Source organism: Chenopodium album, chromosome 27 (genome assembly GCF_948465745.1).
Source record: "Chenopodium album chromosome 27, dcCheAlbu1.1, whole genome shotgun sequence".
NCBI lineage: Eukaryota > Viridiplantae > Streptophyta > Magnoliopsida > Caryophyllales > Amaranthaceae > Chenopodium > Chenopodium album.
In genome coordinates this window covers 3,705,320-3,722,888 of record NC_137860.1, presented here as the reverse complement: position 1 = coordinate 3,722,888, position 17,569 = coordinate 3,705,320, and the positions used below count along the sequence as shown (strand labels likewise).

The following is a 17,569-nucleotide window of genomic DNA, read 5'->3' as shown; positions in this document are numbered from 1 at the left end:
AAGAGAGGACGAGGGGGAAAGAGGAGAGAGAAAGAAATGATTGTGGGTATGTTGTTAATATTAGCCAATAAAAGATGTATATTATCCATTAGAATGAACATATCAGCCAATTAATGTTTTATATCAGTCAACATTAGGGACATATAAGACATTGGTGAAACCGTATCAGCCTACAAAAGATACATATAAGCCAACAAGAGGAGTATATCAGCCAACAAAGATACAAATAAGTCAACAAGAGGAGTATATAAGCCAACAAAAGATACATATAAGCCAACAAGAGGAGTATATCAGCCAACAAAAGATACATATAAGCCAATAAGAGGAGTATATCAGCCAACAAAAGGTACTTCTTAGCCAACATAAGGAACATATCAGCCAATAAATGAAGCATATTAGCTAACAAAACCAACAGGTAAGCCAACAAAATAAACATATCAATCAACAAAATAAAATATATAAGCCAACAATTAAAATACACATATCAGCCAACTAAAGAAACATATAAGCCAAATGATGTTTGATATCAGCAAAAAAAAAGAACTTATCAAAAATTTAAAAAAATATATCAGCCAACAAAAAGAATACATTAGCCAGGCCAACCCAAAAATCATATCAGCCAACAAATAAAAAAACATATCAGCTAACTCATAAAACATATAGGCCAACAAGTAAAACATATCCGCTAAACTATCCGCACGAAAATTTGTGTGTGGGCATCCGCACGCAATAGCTTCTCTATTGAATTTTTAGTGTCACGGTAGTCACTTTAATACCATTATTACAACCATTTATAATATTTTTTTTTAAACCACAACCATTTATAATATACTAACTCCGTTAACTTTTAGTTGCATTTTGGAATATTTTATATCTAACAAATAATACCCAAAGTTGCAACTAAAATTTAACGGATGTAGTAATTAGATTATTAATGATACAATTTCATAACCAAATAGTACATATATTAACTTCAAAAGTATACCATTGTAATCTTTTTTGGTACCATTATAAATTTATAACCATTCATAGTACTATTTTACTATTCAATATTATTATAAACTTAGTGGTACAAATGTACAATATACCACTTAGTGTACCAATGTTGTTTCCTATTTCTTTGTTCTCATAGTTACAGATTTTCCTTATTATGCAACAACATATCATCAATAACTTGCATTACTTCTCCATTTTTCTAATATTTGTATCACTTTAGTTTATGGACTATTCACATCCTCTTTTTGATTTAAGTTTTTAATTTAATATATAGTGAATAAATGTTACTCGTATTACTCTGTATGTAACCTATCATTTTTTGATGTGGATTGAACCACGTGTTTTATAGTTTGTGAAATAAAGATACTAGCAATTAAGAACAAATCTGATTCAATAAAATTTTGATCTTTTCGACTCAAACAAGAAGAAAAACAACGGTTATAAATCAATTCGATTTACTCAAACTAACTCAGAATTTTCATACTTTTATCAACTAATTAACATATTTCTCATCAATGAAAACAAATTATACATAGGCATACAATCCCATGCCCTATAGGATAAACAAAACTAAAAAATTAAAATACATCCTTAATTATATGTTATAATTATATAGTTAATGATCATATGTAAACTAGGAAATCCCCTATTTATTAGTCACAGGAAAATTAATTCTCTTATTATTTTAGTCATGCATAATTTTTAGATTGACATCATTCAATCTCATTTATAATGAACAACTCAAATAAAAATTTAAAAAAACTTTGATTTGATGCCTTTTAATCAACATCAGTTACAATGTCTATTACCAAGTAAAGCTTGGGGAGAGTCAGGGATAGCTCAAGTGATAAGAGCTTCCTTTCCGATTCCAGGAGATCCTGAGATCGATTCTCATCCCCGCCCTTGTGGCTCCCTAAACACCAAAAAAATCAAGCAAAACTTAGGAGTTGGTAGGGAACTCATCTTGTCACTTTCTCTCTAGTGCTGACTTGGGGAGCTGAACTGGCTCAATCTGTGAGAAGTGTCGGTTTAGTAGAGTCCTTCATCTTACCTTAAAAAAAAAAAAAAAAAAAAAAAAAAAATCTCACCTTGTGACTTTGAGATCACTTATGAGAGATGCCGGGATATTGATAATCTCTTTCAAAAAAAAAAAAAAAAAAAAAAAAAAAAATTAAAAAAAAAAAATCAAAGTAATTCTTCCTCATTACAAACATCTACCAAAAACAGCCAAAGAAAAGTCCTCTGCCGCAAGTCTTGACTTCAAAGTCCTCTCTCAGTCATTTTCTCTTTCTGAATAGTCCATCATCAATCTCCTCCCAAGTCCCAACCCCTTTAACTCTTTTATCTCCCAAATTCATCAAATTTCACCCTTTAAACTTCCAAGTTCAGATCTTTCACCTTCTTTACCCCATCACAATTTCTCCGATTTAATTCTTCTTCTAGCATTAAATCGAATTTAGGGTTTTTTGGGTGCTGATTTCTCACTTGGAATTGCTGATTTTTCAACGTAGAAATAGTTAATTGAATTTTACAGTAAAGGGTTTTTCTGGAGGATTCAACTTCAGTAAGATTACAACAAATGAGGTTACAATTTCTTCTCTTTCTTGATATTTTTCCCTATTAATTGCAGTTCTAGTGAAATTGGTTAATTTTGGATATAATGTCTGTTTCGGCTGCCATGATTCCAAACAAAAAACCTCCTGTTAGAGTTAGTAGTTTTGGGCGATATGTGCTGATTTCAGTCATTGCTACATCATTGGTTTTATTGTTTGTTTCACTAATTAGAACTAATTCTGCAATTGGGTATGATGAGAGTGTACATGATAATCTGAAACCGGGTTCTGTTCTGAAACACCGGGACATTAACTTGCCAAAACAGAATGAATTGTCGAAATCGTTGGAGGAACGGAACAATTTGCCTCCCCGGAATTTGGATTTGTATCCAAGTTTGCCTAAGGATCATGTTGTGATTGTTTTGTATGTTCATAATAGACCACAGTATCTAAAAGTGGTTGTTGATAGCTTGTCGCGAGTAGAGGGGATTAATGAGACTCTACTTATAGTTAGTCATGATGGGTATTTTGAAGAGATGAATAAGATTGTGGAAGGTGTTAAATTCTGTCAAGTTAAGCAGATTTTTGCGCCGTATTCTCCTCATATCTTTAGTGATAGTTTCCCTGGTGTTTCGCCTTTAGACTGTAGGGATAAGGATGATGCTAGTGAAAAGAAGTGTGCTGGAAACCCTGATCAGTATGGGAACCATAGGTCCCCGAAGATTGTCTCTTTGAAGCATCATTGGTGGTGGATGATGAACACGGTGTGGGATGGATTGAAGGAGACTAAGGATCACTTAGGTCATATACTTTTCATTGAAGAAGATCACTTTATATTTCCCAATGCTTATAGGAATCTTCAGCTTCTTATAAAGCTGAAACCTAAGAAGTGTTCGAGTTGTTATGCTGTTAATTTGGCTCCCTGGGATGTGAAAACTAGAGGAGAAGGTATTGCATCATTGGTTGCAGAGAGAATGGGGAATGTTGGGTACTCGTTTAATCGGACAGTCTGGAAGAAAATCCACAACAAGGCTGAAGAATTTTGTTTTTTTGATGAGTACAATTGGGACATAACAATGTGGTCTCAGGTTTATCCCTCATTTGGGAGTCCTGTATATACATTACGAGGACCTAGAAGTAGTGCTATTCACTTTGGGAAATGTGGGTTACATCAAGGCCAAGGGGATAAAGATGCATGCTTAGACGATGGTTCTGTAAACATTGAAGTACAGAATGATGACAGAGTTGTGAACATTAGCCCACAGTGGGATGTGTTTTTTTATGACCATCAAGCGGGGTATAAAGCTGGATTCAAAGGTTGGGGAGGATGGGGAGATGCAAGAGACCATAAGCTATGTCTGGATTTTGCCTCCATGTATCATCAATGACTCGCAAGTTTATTCATTCCTACTTTTGAGGCCTGTGCTGCTTTGCTGATTAGAGTCATTAGACGCGATGGTCTAAGTCAAGCATCCTCATCTGTGACATTGTAAGAGTATCTATTGTGTTCTTATACAGAGTGTTCTTTTTGGGTAGATTTAGATTTTGCATCCTACATTTTTGGTGCTCTTTAATTTTAAAATGCCTTGTATACTGTTATCACTAACAAATATTCAGGTAATTAGAGAGATGCTATTGTATTTAGTTTTATTATTTTTTAGTAAAAATCTGCTTGAATACATTTTCACCTATTGCCTTCTCTCATGTGTTCATCACCTTTATTAGGGCTATTATGCCACAGCATACTTTATTTTGCATAATAACCTCATTTCATGCTGATAGAGCAGAACTCTGGTGACTTATTTTTTTTTTGACACCATCTATCTCCAGCGAGCCATGTTTCCTAAACCAAGTTTGGGGCATTATCATTCTTAACACACCTTTTCTTGGAACATTATCTACTGATGTGTGGAGCTTGCAGCTATTATGTGTGTGTTTTTTTTTTTTTTTTTGTTTTTTTGGGGTGGTATTTCCAGTATAGTGCTTTCTGCAAACCACTTGATTCATTCATTCAACCAGCTAGCCTTTTTTTTTTTTGTTAAGGTGTAGAACCCCTATGTAGAATAAATGACTGCTCCTCCACAAAACCTGTTTTAAACATAATAAATGATTGCTCCTCCACAAAACCTGTTTTAAACATGTATGACATAGTAGTTGTATATGGGCAGAAAAAGTATTTTAATGAAATCTCACCTGCTTAATCTGATGCGTACATCAAGAATAAACAAGATGGATTTGGTGCTTGCTATATGAATCTAGATTTCTGTTCTGAAAAAATTGTTGGAAAGCTTATAAGATAATATATTTAGACTTTAGAGTCTAAATAACTGCCCTACACCACTTCATAGTTCATCCCATGTTGTTCAAGTAACTTCCTTGGACACATAACTGTTGGTATCATAGGTTTGCATCTTTGTGTGTTCTTTGCATGGTGCTGCAATGACACATAAACATATAACCTTCTATTGCGACATCAGCTTAGCACTGAACATGGCGAAAATTACATATAAGCTCATATATGCCGCTTCATCTTGCCTTTGTACTATTCAAGTAACTGCTCAACTTCTTGACTAGCTGAGGAATCAGGTCCCAGATCCTTTCTTGTAATGACAAAAAAGAGTGACAATGGTGCTACTGAAAGAAGAGGAACTATTATGCTATACTGCAAGTACTTTCCTCCGTATAACTCTCCTTTTCTTCTGAGACTTATCGCTCTGTGCCTTAGGAGGCACTGGTGCAAAGCTCTCTGTATCAAGCCACACTGTCCTTGAAAGTTCCCCTAGCTGTGAATTCAAAATCCTGGGAAATAATTCAAGTAAATTATGCCTTCTTACAGAGTCACTTCAAGGGGGGAAAACTTCAACTTGTTTTACGTTTTTTCCCCCCTACTCAATTTACTAAAACTATATAAAACATTGTAGATACGCAGTTAACCAGAAGGGGAAGAACAGAAATTACGAGTGCTTGAAAACTTGTCAATTCATATTAATGGGAGGGAGAGGGGAGGAGGAAGTGCTGGTAAAACGAACCTGAAAGCTGCAGTGAAAAAGAGGGAAACTCCAACCACATTGAAATGGTTGTATAGCAGTTTATCCATCCCACACATCATCTGATACCTCCAATTTGTGTAGAGGCCGAGGAAAGCTCCATATCCGAGTGCATTTGTATTTGCAGGTGGTATTGGCACAGACAACCTACTTGTATGATTCACATATAAGAAATTCTGTACAAAACAAATAAAAGACAAAGATGAAGTGCTTAAATCAACCTTCTCTCTTTTCCTTTAGTACAGAGATGTAACAAGGCGCTCTGAAGTGCCCCTGCTGTAAATCCCACTAAACTAAATTGTACAGCCTTGCATAAAAAAGACAGAACTCTTTTCTGCAGATCAAATTCTCTATAACGATAACTTGCTTCAAATATGTTGTTTGGGAGCTTCTGCAGTGTGTTCTGTAGATCAGAGCTGAAGGTATTGGCATATGAGCAGCAAGGAGCGAGTGACCAAACAATTACTAAATTGCACGCTGCTACTGTGAGTACATTTATAAGTGCTAAATCCCATTCCTCCTTTATTCTGTTACAAACAAAAACAAAACTTTGGTCCGGCAGCTGTTTGATGATTGTCAATGCAATGAGATTGTTACATCAGAGGGAATGGAACTTAGGGAAGAGTCGACTACTATTGTTTCTAAAAGCAGTAAGACATTAAGGTCATACCTGCCCTTCCGGTTTTTCAGTTCTGACCGAACAGAACAAGCAATAGTGACAAACTGCTCAAACAGAAGCTTATGCATAAACGAAGGGTCTGCCATTATCCTGTTGCAGCATATCGAGGATTTAAGGTCATATATTATGCTCAGTTCATTCCATTAACACTCATTGTATGAAATACATGTCAGTAAATCGTATAGTATGGTCATATAATCTGCATTAAGAATTCAAGTGATTTAATGACAGCATTGATCTGCTATTACGGCACTAGATGAGTCGAAGCCAAGGTTATGATTGCAAATGCACCGATTGAAGATGGCAAGTTTTAGTTTATACCTCCCAAGGAATTCCCTTGAAATGTCCTTATGAAGCCTTCGATGTAGTGCTCTTGTGAAGGATGGCCTCGCCTCATTCATCAGGTATTTCACCAATTGAGCTGAACTTACTGCACCCTGACATCAATGAAAATCCAAGTTTACGGCCTAAAATTGATCATAAATAAACAATGCTGTAAACTATAGCTTTAGTACCAGTTCACATGCTTGACGAATTCCTGCAGGTAAATCAAGCAATGTCTTCTGCCACTCACTCAATACCGCATCAATGAAAACTCTATCAAACAGCTGAAATTTCACAGAAAACACTTATTGGCTGTTGCCTGTTGGCTCGTTGTAAATGAATCCTAAAATACACATATACAATCTATACTGTTGTTTGCATACCTCTGGCAGAGATATCCTGCGACTGAACAGTCCTTCGTCGTCTCCCTCCTCATCATCGTCAAAATCCTCAAAAGTAATCATCTTCGTCCCCAGACCCTCCACCACCCTTATCACCACCACCCACATTGCCTTTACCAATGTTATCGCTGTTGTTGTGATCAAAATCCCCAACTGAAGCCTTCAAAAGCCACACCAATCAGTAAATTGTATCAGGATAAACCACCATGTTAATAACATATTTCTTCATCATACAAACACACTTAATTAAGAAAACGGGGGAGGCAAGTGCTAGCTTAGTTGGTATGCTCCACGACGTATGATTTAGACATGAAAACGAGACATGTATAATAGTTCATGTGCATCTAATTAAAATGGTTTGTATAAATACATACACCCGTCTACATCATTGCCCTTAAACGAAGCTTTCAATAATGACTAACACCATGTAAATATAAACATATTATTTCATCACACAATTACATTTAATTAAGCTTAACACTGATAATACAACACAAAACAGGGCAGGCAAGTGGTAGCTTAGTTGGTATGCTCCACTACGTATGATCTAGACATGAAAACGTGACGTTTATAATAGTTTACGTGCATCAAATTAAAGTTGGTTCGTATTTATAAATACATACACCCGTCTACATCATTGCCCTTAAACGAAGCTTTCAATAATAACTAAAACCACTTAATAGTTTATTAAATGCCACAAACCCTAACAAAGAAACACATTGAAATCTAAGAATCACTAACCTCAAGAACAGGTTTGCTAGTCTTGACATCCAACTCAGGTTTAGGCCTCTCTAAATGACCGAAGGCGACGAACCATACGATCCCATAACGATGGTGGGATTTTGTTACGATAAGCATGGATCATCCAACGTCAAAGCCGATAAGGCCGACATTCTTAGACTCCTCGAGGACGATACAAGGACGGGTTTTGGTGGGAAAGATCTAGGATGATCGACGACAATGGCATTCTTGGTGATGTTGTAGGAATTATTAGTGTTTAGGAAGGTGACTTTGTTAGGGGAGGTGATTGTTTGGAGATGGTTGCGACGTTTGTTGAGAGTAGTGTTGTATGAGATGGAGAAGCAAGGTTTAAGGGCTTGAATTGTGGCCATTGTTGTCGAATTTTGAGGAAGGTTTTTGGTTTTGGAACGAACTCAAAATGTTTGATTTAGACTTTTTGATGTGTTAGTTTTGACAAATTTTGGAGGTTTTTTTGGCAATTTAATTGGGTAACAAGAATGATTTTGGTTGTTTTATGGGAACATAGTTCATACATGTTTCTCGTACGTAGATGCAGCTATAGGACTATTTGTTGGCGTGGTTGTATTTATGAGCTTATGTGGCCGCATTAATTGTTGTATTCTTTCGGAAATTAGGTCATGGTTAGAGGTGTCAATTCAGATGATCGGATCTGATCTGATGAGGTTGAGTCATGTAAATTTTTAAAGTTGAGTCATACTAAATTATTGTGTCTACGCGAGTCAAAATCCGAATTAGATATATTTCGGATCGGGTCTGATTTTGACACCTCTAGTCATGGATAAAAGCAATATGCACTTGAAGGATAGAGTGCATATAGTGCTTATGAACAATTATGATAAAAGAACATGAAATATGAACGTTCATTTACGAAGAATTATCTTACTTTATAGAGTTACAGCTATGAAATTACAATGTTTTTCGTATAATCGTATGACTATATCAGACTTCAGACATGTGCATATGAGTTACACTTACATTTGTCCTCCATCCCTCCTAAATTATGGTAAAAAAAAGTTCTTTAAATAACTATTGGTCTATTGCCTACAAAAAGTTATTTAATGATTTCCTTGAGAAAATCTACAATCAAACAATTAAACTAGTGTGGTGTTGTAGGATTATTTAAGTCTAATCAGGTCATTAGGATCATAGTCTATTGAGTTTCTTTTATGTTTAGGTTGAAAGCTACCAATCAATTTTAGTCATATAGTCATTCATGAATACAAATTAATTGAAAGGCAACTTATCTAAATAATTCAAAGCCTGCAAAGTAACAAATGATTTTTAATTTACAGCTCAAACTCAAGTCAGAGAGGTTGTTATATACACCCATGTGTACCGTACATCCATGAATATTTGTTCTTACTTTGAATGATTGTTTTTCATTTTATCATCATTGAAGAGCAAAAACTAACCTTAGGTTAGTTGAGTGTACGGTACATCCAACTGTATATAACAAATTCTACCCGAGTCATGTTATCTAAATTTCAATATAGTCATCAGAGTAATCCCAAGTTATCAAAACAGAACTCAGAAAAGTCATAATTCATGAATTGTGGAATGATAAGAGAATGAGAATAGAAAAGAAACATAAAATCTGGTGTACTGTACATGATTCTTCAAATTTGAGTCTTTTTAACCACAATGTTGGCTGACCAATAACCACAAATGTGGGGCCAAAAATTGAAGATGAATCAAACAATCACTCAGCTTTCTTTCTTTCTTTCCCTCGTAAGAGTTTTGCTTGGAGGCATCTCTCAACTTCTATGATGGACCCAATTTATTTCTATACTTCTATTAACCTTTAACAAAAATTCATGATTCTCACTCCACTTTTTTATTTGGGTTTTGTGTTCTTCTTACCATCAAAGCTTAGAGCTTTTTAAATGATTCTCTTCTATCCAGTTTTCTTCTTAATTTCAAGCTCTTCTGTATAATTACATGGTATGTTCATTTTCTTTCAGCTTTATGAATTTGAATTTTGATTTGAATTGAATGTGCAGTGTTATGCCTAATTTTATAGTCCATTTTGTTATGGTGATTATTATGCTGTGAATTTGCTTATACTCCATGATTTTGCTTGAATTTAGGTGGGTGAGCAATTTTACTGAATTTGCTGCACTGAAATAAGTGATTAGAATGTAGAAATGAGAATTGGGTGAGAAAATTGGATAGTTTGTGTGTGTTTTGAGGCTAAATTGAATTGGGTTTTTACTCAAATTTGAATTGTTCTTTTTGATAATTGAAGGATTATTAATTGAAATGGAATTGTTCAGTTGATTTTTGAAGGAATAATTGAAATAAATTTAATTCAAATTGTAATCTTTGTTTGTTCATTTGGTAATTGAATGCTAATTTGAAATGGGTTTAACTCAAATTTGAATTTTTTTTATTCTTTTGAATACTGATGTATTATTTATTGAGATGGGTTTTATTGAACTTACATTTTATTTACATTTAATAATTGAAGGAGTAAATGAAATGGGTTTTGTTCATTAGTTTTTTTGTTTGTTCATTTGTTTTTGAAGGCTAACTTAAATGGGGTTTCCTCACATTTGGATTTTTTTCGTTCATTTGGAAGATTAATTGGGGTTATTTTCTTGAATTCCATTATTGTTTTTTGTTGATTTTGGGCAGTAAGGAATTAATTAAGTAACTATACTCTTATTGTGTAGGTTGAGTTAATTGAATAAGCTTGTAGAAGAAAGAAGAGTTGCAGTGAAAGATGTCTTCGAGGTCAACTCAGAGGACAAGTAAGATGTCTTCAAGGTCAACTCAGAGGACAAGTTCTAGGGGTAGTTCGGCTCGTTCGAGGCATGATGCCCGGGTAATGGCTCAAACCCCCATTGATGCCAAGCTTGCTTTGGATTTTGATGAGTCGAAGCGCCACTTTGATTATTCATCTTCAGTTGATGTCAATTTGTCAAATTCTACTAGCAATATCTCTCCTTCAACAGTGTCATCCTACCTTCAAAAGATCCAAAGAGGGAGTCTTGTCCAGTCTTTCGGGTGTCTGATTGCCATTGATGAGCAGAACTTCCGTATCCTTGCGTACAGTAAAAATGCCCCTGAGGTGTTGGAGTTAAATCCAACTGTTGCCCCCAGCTTCCAACAACGTGAGGTTCTAAATCTTGGAACCGATGTAAGAACACTTTTTAAAGAATCAAGTGCTTCTTCACTGCAAAAAGCTGTACATCTTTCTGAGGTTAATCTTCTCAATCCCTTGCTTGTTCATTGTAAAAACTCACATAAGCCTTTTTATGCCATTCTGCATAGAATTGATGTGGGGTTGGTCATAGACTTGGAGCCAGTAAATGCTGATGATACAGATGTAACAACTGCAGGAGCTTTAAAGTCTTATAAGCTTGCAGCTAAAGGGGTTTCAAGATTACAATCATTGCCCAGCCACAATATTCAACTTTTGTGTGATGTTTTAGTTAACGAAGTGAAGGAATTGACGGGTTATGATCGGGTTATGGTGTATAAATTTCATGACGATGAGCATGGGGAAGTGATTGCTGAGTATTGTAGGCCTGAATTGGAACCTTATCTTGGTTTGCATTATCCGGCAACAGATATTCCTCAAGCTTCGAGATTTTTGTTTTTGAGAAACAAGGTGAGGATGATATGTGATTGTCTTGCTTCTCCCGTGAAGGTGATTCAAGATGAAAAATTGACTCAACCTCTGAGTCTTGGTGGATCAACTTTAAGATCACCCCATGGTTGTCATGCACAATATATGGCAAATATGGGTACCATTGCATCTCTTGTAATGGCTGTGACAATTAATGAGGAAGATGATGAGGTTAATGATGGACAGAGAGGAAGAAAGCTATGGGGCTTGGTTGTGTGTCATCACACAAGATCCAGATTTGTTTCATTTCCTCAAAGATCTGCATGTGAGCTTTTAGTTCAGGTCTTTGGCATACAAATAAACAAGGAAGTTGGTTTGGCTGCTCAAATGAGGGAAAAAAACATTTTGAAAATTCAGACTGTGCTTTGTGATATGCTCATGAGAGACTCCCCCGTAGCCATTGTTACCCAATCACCTAATGTAATGGACCTGATTAAGTGCGATGGAGCTGCACTCATCTTTCAGAGCAAAGTATGGGTCCTTGGTATCACTCCAACTGAGGAACAGCTTAGAGATATAGCTCAGTGGCTTGTTGATCACCATGGCCCCACTAAAGGATTCAGTACTGATAGCCTAAAGGAAGCTGGTTACCCTAATGCTTCACAACTTGGGGATGCAGTCTGTGGGATGGTTGCAGTTAGGATAACTTCACAAGATATCTTGTTTTGGTTTAGGTCCCATACAGCGAAAGAAATAAAATGGGGTGGTGCAAAACATGACCCTGTGGACACCGATGATAGAAGAAAGATGCATCCAAGATCATCATTTAATGCCTTCTTAGAGGTAGTCAAGTGGAGAAGTCTACCTTGGGAAGACATGGAAATGGATGCTATCCATTCATTACAGCTCATATTACGAAGATTATTAAAGGATAGTGCTACAATTACGGATGATTCAAAAACCACTACAAACAATTCAAAAATGATTGTGAATGTGCCTGGAGTTGATAATTCACTAGTGAATCAACTCCAAACTGTGACTGGTGAAATGATTCGTCTCATTGAAACAGCTGCTGTTCCGATTTTCTCTGTGGACGCGTCTGGTGTCATTAATGGATGGAATGTCAGAATGGCGGAAATAACTGGTTTGCTTATAGAGAAAGCAGTTGGCTTACCTTTAGTTGATGTTGTTGCTGATGAAACAGTTGGAACAATTAAAAATGTTCTCTCCTTGGCTGTACAAGGTAGTCAGTCTATACTCTGATTTGTCTTCCCTTCTTCCAGCTATTTTACCACACTAACAGTAAGCATCTTTTGTTAAAAGATGGATGGTATTTTTTTTTCAATTATTCATCACACTGATGTTTGGCTACTCATATGCATAACAATTAAAATTTTCATACTTTAATCATTTTCTCTAGGCTGAACATGATAGTGTAATTTTTATATCTGGAAATGTTTAATGTAGCTGCAAATTACCTCACGGTTGTTGATTTTTACATTGATGTTGATTTGATAACCCACACACACACACAACAACAACAACAACAACAACAACAAAAAAAGGAGAAAATGAAAGGTATGTGAAAATACTGACAAGTGATCATAGTATACACATGTGCTTTGAGTAAGATTGTGCGAGATCATATGTGTTTGTATTCATTAATTAACTTTGCTCTATATCCTTACTAATATTTTTCTATGCTGATCTCCATGAAAATTTGAATTGGCAGGCATAGAAGAGAAAGATGTTGAAGTAAGATTAAGAACCTTTGGTTCCCTGGAAAAGGATAACCCTGTGGTTTCAGTAAATGCATGTTGTAGTCGGGATGTGGATGAAAATGTTACAGGAATTTGCTTTATCGGGCAAGATGTTACTTTACAGAAAGTCATTATGGAAAAATATACTCAACTGCAGGGGGATTATACTGGAATTGTGAGGAACCCTAATCATCTTATTCCTCCAATATTTATGATGGATGAGCAAGGTCTATGCTTGGAGTGGAATGATGCAATGGAGAAACTATCTGGTTTTGGGAAAGAAGAAGCCATTGGTCGGATGCTTCTTGGGGAGGTGTTCACTACTGAAAGTAATGGTTGCCAGGTCAAAGATCATGACACCTTAACCAAGCTCAGGATACTACTAAATAAAATAATTGGAGGTGAGGATGCAGATAAAGTGTGTTTTATGTTCTTCGATCGGCATGGTAAATGTGTTGATACATTGCTCTCTGCAAGTCCACGAACTGATGCTGAAGGAAAGGTCACTGGAGTTTTGTGTTTTCTCCATTTACCAAGTCCAGAACTTCAATATACCATGCATTTGCAGAGGATTTTAAAAAAGGCTGCTGAGAATACCCTGAACAAGTTAGCATATTTCCGAGAGCAAATCAGAAATCCAATACAAGGGATGCTATTTACACGCAATTTGGTGGAATCATCTGAGTTGAATGGAGGGCAAAAGCAGTTGCTGGTGACAAGGGCATTGTGTGAAGATCAGTTAATGAAGATAACTGAGGACACTGATATCCCAAGTATTGAGGAAGGGTAAGATAATAACTTTAGAATTTGGAGTCTTTCCTTTTCATTATCTTCTTTTTTCTGCTTCCTTCATTTGAAAATTCAAGGTGGTTGTCTGAGCTAAAATATCACTTCTCTGTCAACTTAAAATTGTTTATTCTTTTTTGAATTTTCTATCAATATCCTATACTACAAATTGAGTTTTGATTGTTGCTTGCAGTTACATGGAAACCATAACTGGTAAATTCAATCTCGGGGATGCTCTTGAGGCTGTCATGAGTCAGGTAATGCCCTTTAGCCAGGAAAGCCAGGTGCAGCTCATGCGTAATTCACCTTCTGGTCTATCTTCTATGTATCTGGATGGAGACAATTTGAGGCTACAGCAAGTCCTTTCAGATTTTTTGGCGGTTGCTATCCGTTTTACCCCTGCATGCAGTGGATCCTCTGTTATGTTCATGGTAAATCCTAAAAGGGAATCTCTAGGAAAAAAGATGCAACTTCTTCGTGTTGAATTTAGGTAATTACCTGATGGAAGTTTGATGTTATGATCAATTAAACCTAAAATAAGAAGAAAACACACTACAAATGCTACTGTCATCCATTACTGATAAAATTATGAATACTGACGAGTCTTTTTCCTTGCAGGATTATACATCCATCCCCAGGGGTCCCTGAAGATCTGATCCAAGAGATGTTCCACCGAAACACAGGCATGTCAAGAGAAGGACTGAGCTTGTACATTAGCCACAAGCTTGTCAGAATCATGAATGGCACTCTGCAATATCTTAGGGGAGAAGGTCACTCATCTTTCATCATTCACCTGGAATTTCCGCTCATCCAAGATATTGGCCACAATTAAAATTACTTTTAACTTCTTAAGCAAAGCAGCTGTCAAAACTTGGAAGAAATCTTATTCCAAGAAGGCAGTTCAAGAACTGATCTCTGTAGCATAGCACCAGTTTTCAGACATTGTTTGCAGGTGGGGCTTTCACACCTTTCAGTGTTCCATTTTGTGGTTCAAGTCCTCATGTACATTCTGAACTTATGGTTTTATAGTAAGCTGTAGGCTGTAGCTGAAGGGGATATTTAGGACTTTGAAAATGGTGGATATTCGTCAGAATAATGACTTTCAAATGATTTCGGTAAGGAGGTGACATGTACCCTATGAGCTGCTATGTGCAGATTAATTTCGATGTTTCTCTACAGGATGAAGCTGAGTAAAATAAAACAGATTTGTATATACGCTGATCTGTCACTTCTGTTCTGTTGTAATATGTGAAGTAGCTAAATCAGGTAGGTGGGTTTGTGCAAAAGAGGGCTCCAGGGTACTCTCTTCTAGGAGATAGTCTTCAGATTGTGGTTCGATAACAGTAGCTGTAGCTAGAATATGAGAAAGTCTGATGAACAGAGGACAGAATATCTCAAGGTTCATAGAAGTGTCAGTTTGTATATGCAACATCCATCTAATTGACATTAATCCACTGCTTGATATGTGTGTGTATGAGTGTATGACTATGCTTAAACTTTCTAACTATGTCTGTCTCTCAATTGTTTTACGGAAAGTCTTCTTTATAGAATCAATGGCCAAAGTAAGTCCATCTCCCAAATCAACTGCAACATTATAAAGAGAAAGGAGTGGAATGGAATCAATGGATTTTTTGTTTTACACAGATCTTCTGGCATTTTCATCGATTGTCATATGTAAGTCTACTGCTATTCCTTTATTCTTCTTCTTTCTTTGTTGCATTTTTATCTGTCAAATCAAGTATATAAAACCATTGAAAATAGAAAGTGTGAATTCGCATGATAAAGATTCACGTCTGACGTACTGTAAATGCCCTGCTTTATGGATATTGTGAGAAAGTAGCTGTTCTTTTGCTTTATGTTTGTGATAAAAGAATAACTTTGTATACTGCTTTCTGTAGTTTTTCTCAGGGCCATATATTTCATCAAAGTTTACACAGATGCGAAAAGCAGGTCCCCTACATTCCAACTTGCAAAGCCAGATTATGAGCTTCCTGGGTATGTTTCTACTGTAATAGGTACATCTTACAAAGTCATCGAAGATATTATATCATTGTATTGGTATTGACCCTTTGGAGTTATGACTTGCAAGATTTTAAAAAGTGAAGTTTGTCATGTATACCTCATCCTGATTCCACATAATTACTTTGTTTGACAACAGTAGTGTCATGTACTGGTTTTTGATGTCTGGAAAAATCTGGTGCATCCGTGCATGGGAGATGCCCCGAGTAACTTTGTAAAATATAATTAAATTTCTGAATAAGTGAACAGAATTGTTAACTAGGATTTAGCTTGTCCTGTGAATAGCACAGCTCCGATTGTGTCATCTCTTATAAGGAACGTGAATGGATAGTTAGCTGCGAAGTTTAACACAGGCCTTCTGCATTTCTTTATCCCCGGTTGATAAGAAGTGTGAATTGCATTGTAAATTTTCAGAATTATTGTTTGTTTTGGCTTTTGGATACTGTGAGAAAGTGGCTTTACTTTTGTTTTATGAAAGTGATAAGAAAATTACTTTGAATGGTTTTTGTAGTTTATCTCAGGGCCATATATTTTGCTTCGTACTCCTTATTAAAGTAATGGTGATGCTAGAAGAGAATGTCTTTTTAAAGATATTCATACTAGGTCACAATCACAAGTTCACAACACCATGTAAACTAGTGAATAAATTATACTTTGTACGCCTTCCATGCATTAGGTCCTCCATTTTTTTTTATAAATTTGCAATATCAATTTAGGATGGTTCTGATACCATGTCAAAGTAGGGCTTAAAGCTTACCCTCATTGATTCAATTAATCAAAATGTATAGAGTACATTGTCCCCTAAGCAAATCAAAAAGATATTCAAGATAATCTTGAGCCTATAAACTAGGAAACGGGTACAAATGATAATAATCTCAAAGATATGATAATATTTCCTAATATTTCTAACATTTTGGTTGTTGATTAATTGCTGAAGTTCCATTATTTTTCTTTAAAAAAAAAAGTCATTATTTTGATATAAACAAACAGAATAGGAAAGGATTGAGGACTTGTTCTCTTCACTTGAAACAAGAAGATCTAATTTGATTTTCTTCATAAGGTCTTATCTGGTCTGATCTGAATTTTTATTATCTGATCTGGTCTGATCGGATTTAATAATTTGACTAAACTTTGACCGTATTTTAACAATAATCTATAAAGAAAAACATTGTCAAAATGGATCTTGTTAGATTCGTCTCATCATGAACTTTTCAAATATGTAATTTTCATAATTTTTTATAATACGCAATTAACGATATTTAGCAATAAGTAAATGATAAATAAAAGTTTCGATCGAGTCTAATCTGAATGTTCTGGTCTGATATGAATTTATTAAGAATTAGGTAATAAGTATCTGAAACAAGTTGAGGACATGTCCTGAAAGGGGTTTTTTTTTTTTTTATTTATTTTTTTATTTTGGATGGGAAAGTCTAATTTTGAACTTGGATTGATAATAAAGAAGAGCCGGTCTCACGATTAATATTGAAATTGCCTTTGGAAAAATTTCTACTCAGGTTTTTTAAAGAACAATATATTATAGTAACTCTTCATACTTTCTCCGCTTTTTTAGTTTACACCATTTGATTTCTGATTACTTTATTATTACAAATTATATTTTTACTAGCTTTCGTAAGTTTTAGCTACAATAATAATCAAATTGTATCTTTTCTA

General features: G+C 35.4%; 1 protein-coding gene and 2 pseudogenes across 4 annotated transcripts; 2 read left to right on the top strand and 1 right to left on the bottom strand.

Annotated features, from left to right (window-relative positions):
* The first annotated feature begins 2,256 nt into the window (after positions 1-2,256).
* LOC145620624 (alpha-1,6-mannosyl-glycoprotein 2-beta-N-acetylglucosaminyltransferase pseudogene) lies at positions 2,257-4,249 on the top strand (annotated as a pseudogene).
* A 632-nt stretch (positions 4,250-4,881) lies between these two features.
* On the bottom strand, positions 4,882-7,858 carry LOC145619040 (protein RETICULATA-RELATED 6, chloroplastic-like; annotated as a pseudogene).
* A 1,534-nt stretch (positions 7,859-9,392) lies between these two features.
* On the top strand, positions 9,393-16,162 carry LOC145619291 (phytochrome C-like). Of its 4 annotated transcripts, XM_081673957.1 has the most exons (8): positions 9,393-9,703; positions 10,435-12,576; positions 12,801-12,911; positions 13,066-13,879; positions 14,073-14,369; positions 14,498-14,831; positions 15,428-15,553; positions 15,778-16,162. In XM_081673957.1, exons 2-6 carry the CDS (start codon positions 10,485-10,487, stop codon positions 14,709-14,711), a joined length of 3,528 nt encoding a protein of 1,175 aa, XP_081530083.1. In that variant the 5' UTR covers positions 9,393-9,703; positions 10,435-10,484; the 3' UTR covers positions 14,712-14,831; positions 15,428-15,553; positions 15,778-16,162. The 4 variants fall into 4 exon arrangements, with proteins under 4 accessions (XP_081530083.1, XP_081530082.1, XP_081530084.1 ...); XM_081673956.1 differs by having other exon boundaries at positions 14,498-15,553; XM_081673959.1 differs by lacking the exon at positions 9,393-9,703 and having other exon boundaries at positions 10,830-10,964; positions 11,104-12,576; positions 14,498-15,553.
* Positions 16,163-17,569: the final 1,407 nt, after the last annotated feature.

Bases quoted from the DNA above. Each gene is read 5' to 3' on its own strand.
- LOC145619291 (XM_081673957.1), top strand. From the start codon at position 10,485: ATGTCTTCGAGGTCAACTCAGAGGACAAGTAAGATGTCTTCAAGGTCA. The intron at 12,577-12,800 runs GTAGTCAGTCTA...TGTTTAATGTAG, and splicing joins TCTCTCCTTGGCTGTACAAG to CTGCAAATTACCTCACGGTT. The intron at 14,370-14,497 runs GTAATTACCTGA...TTTTCCTTGCAG, and splicing joins CTTCTTCGTGTTGAATTTAG to GATTATACATCCATCCCCAG.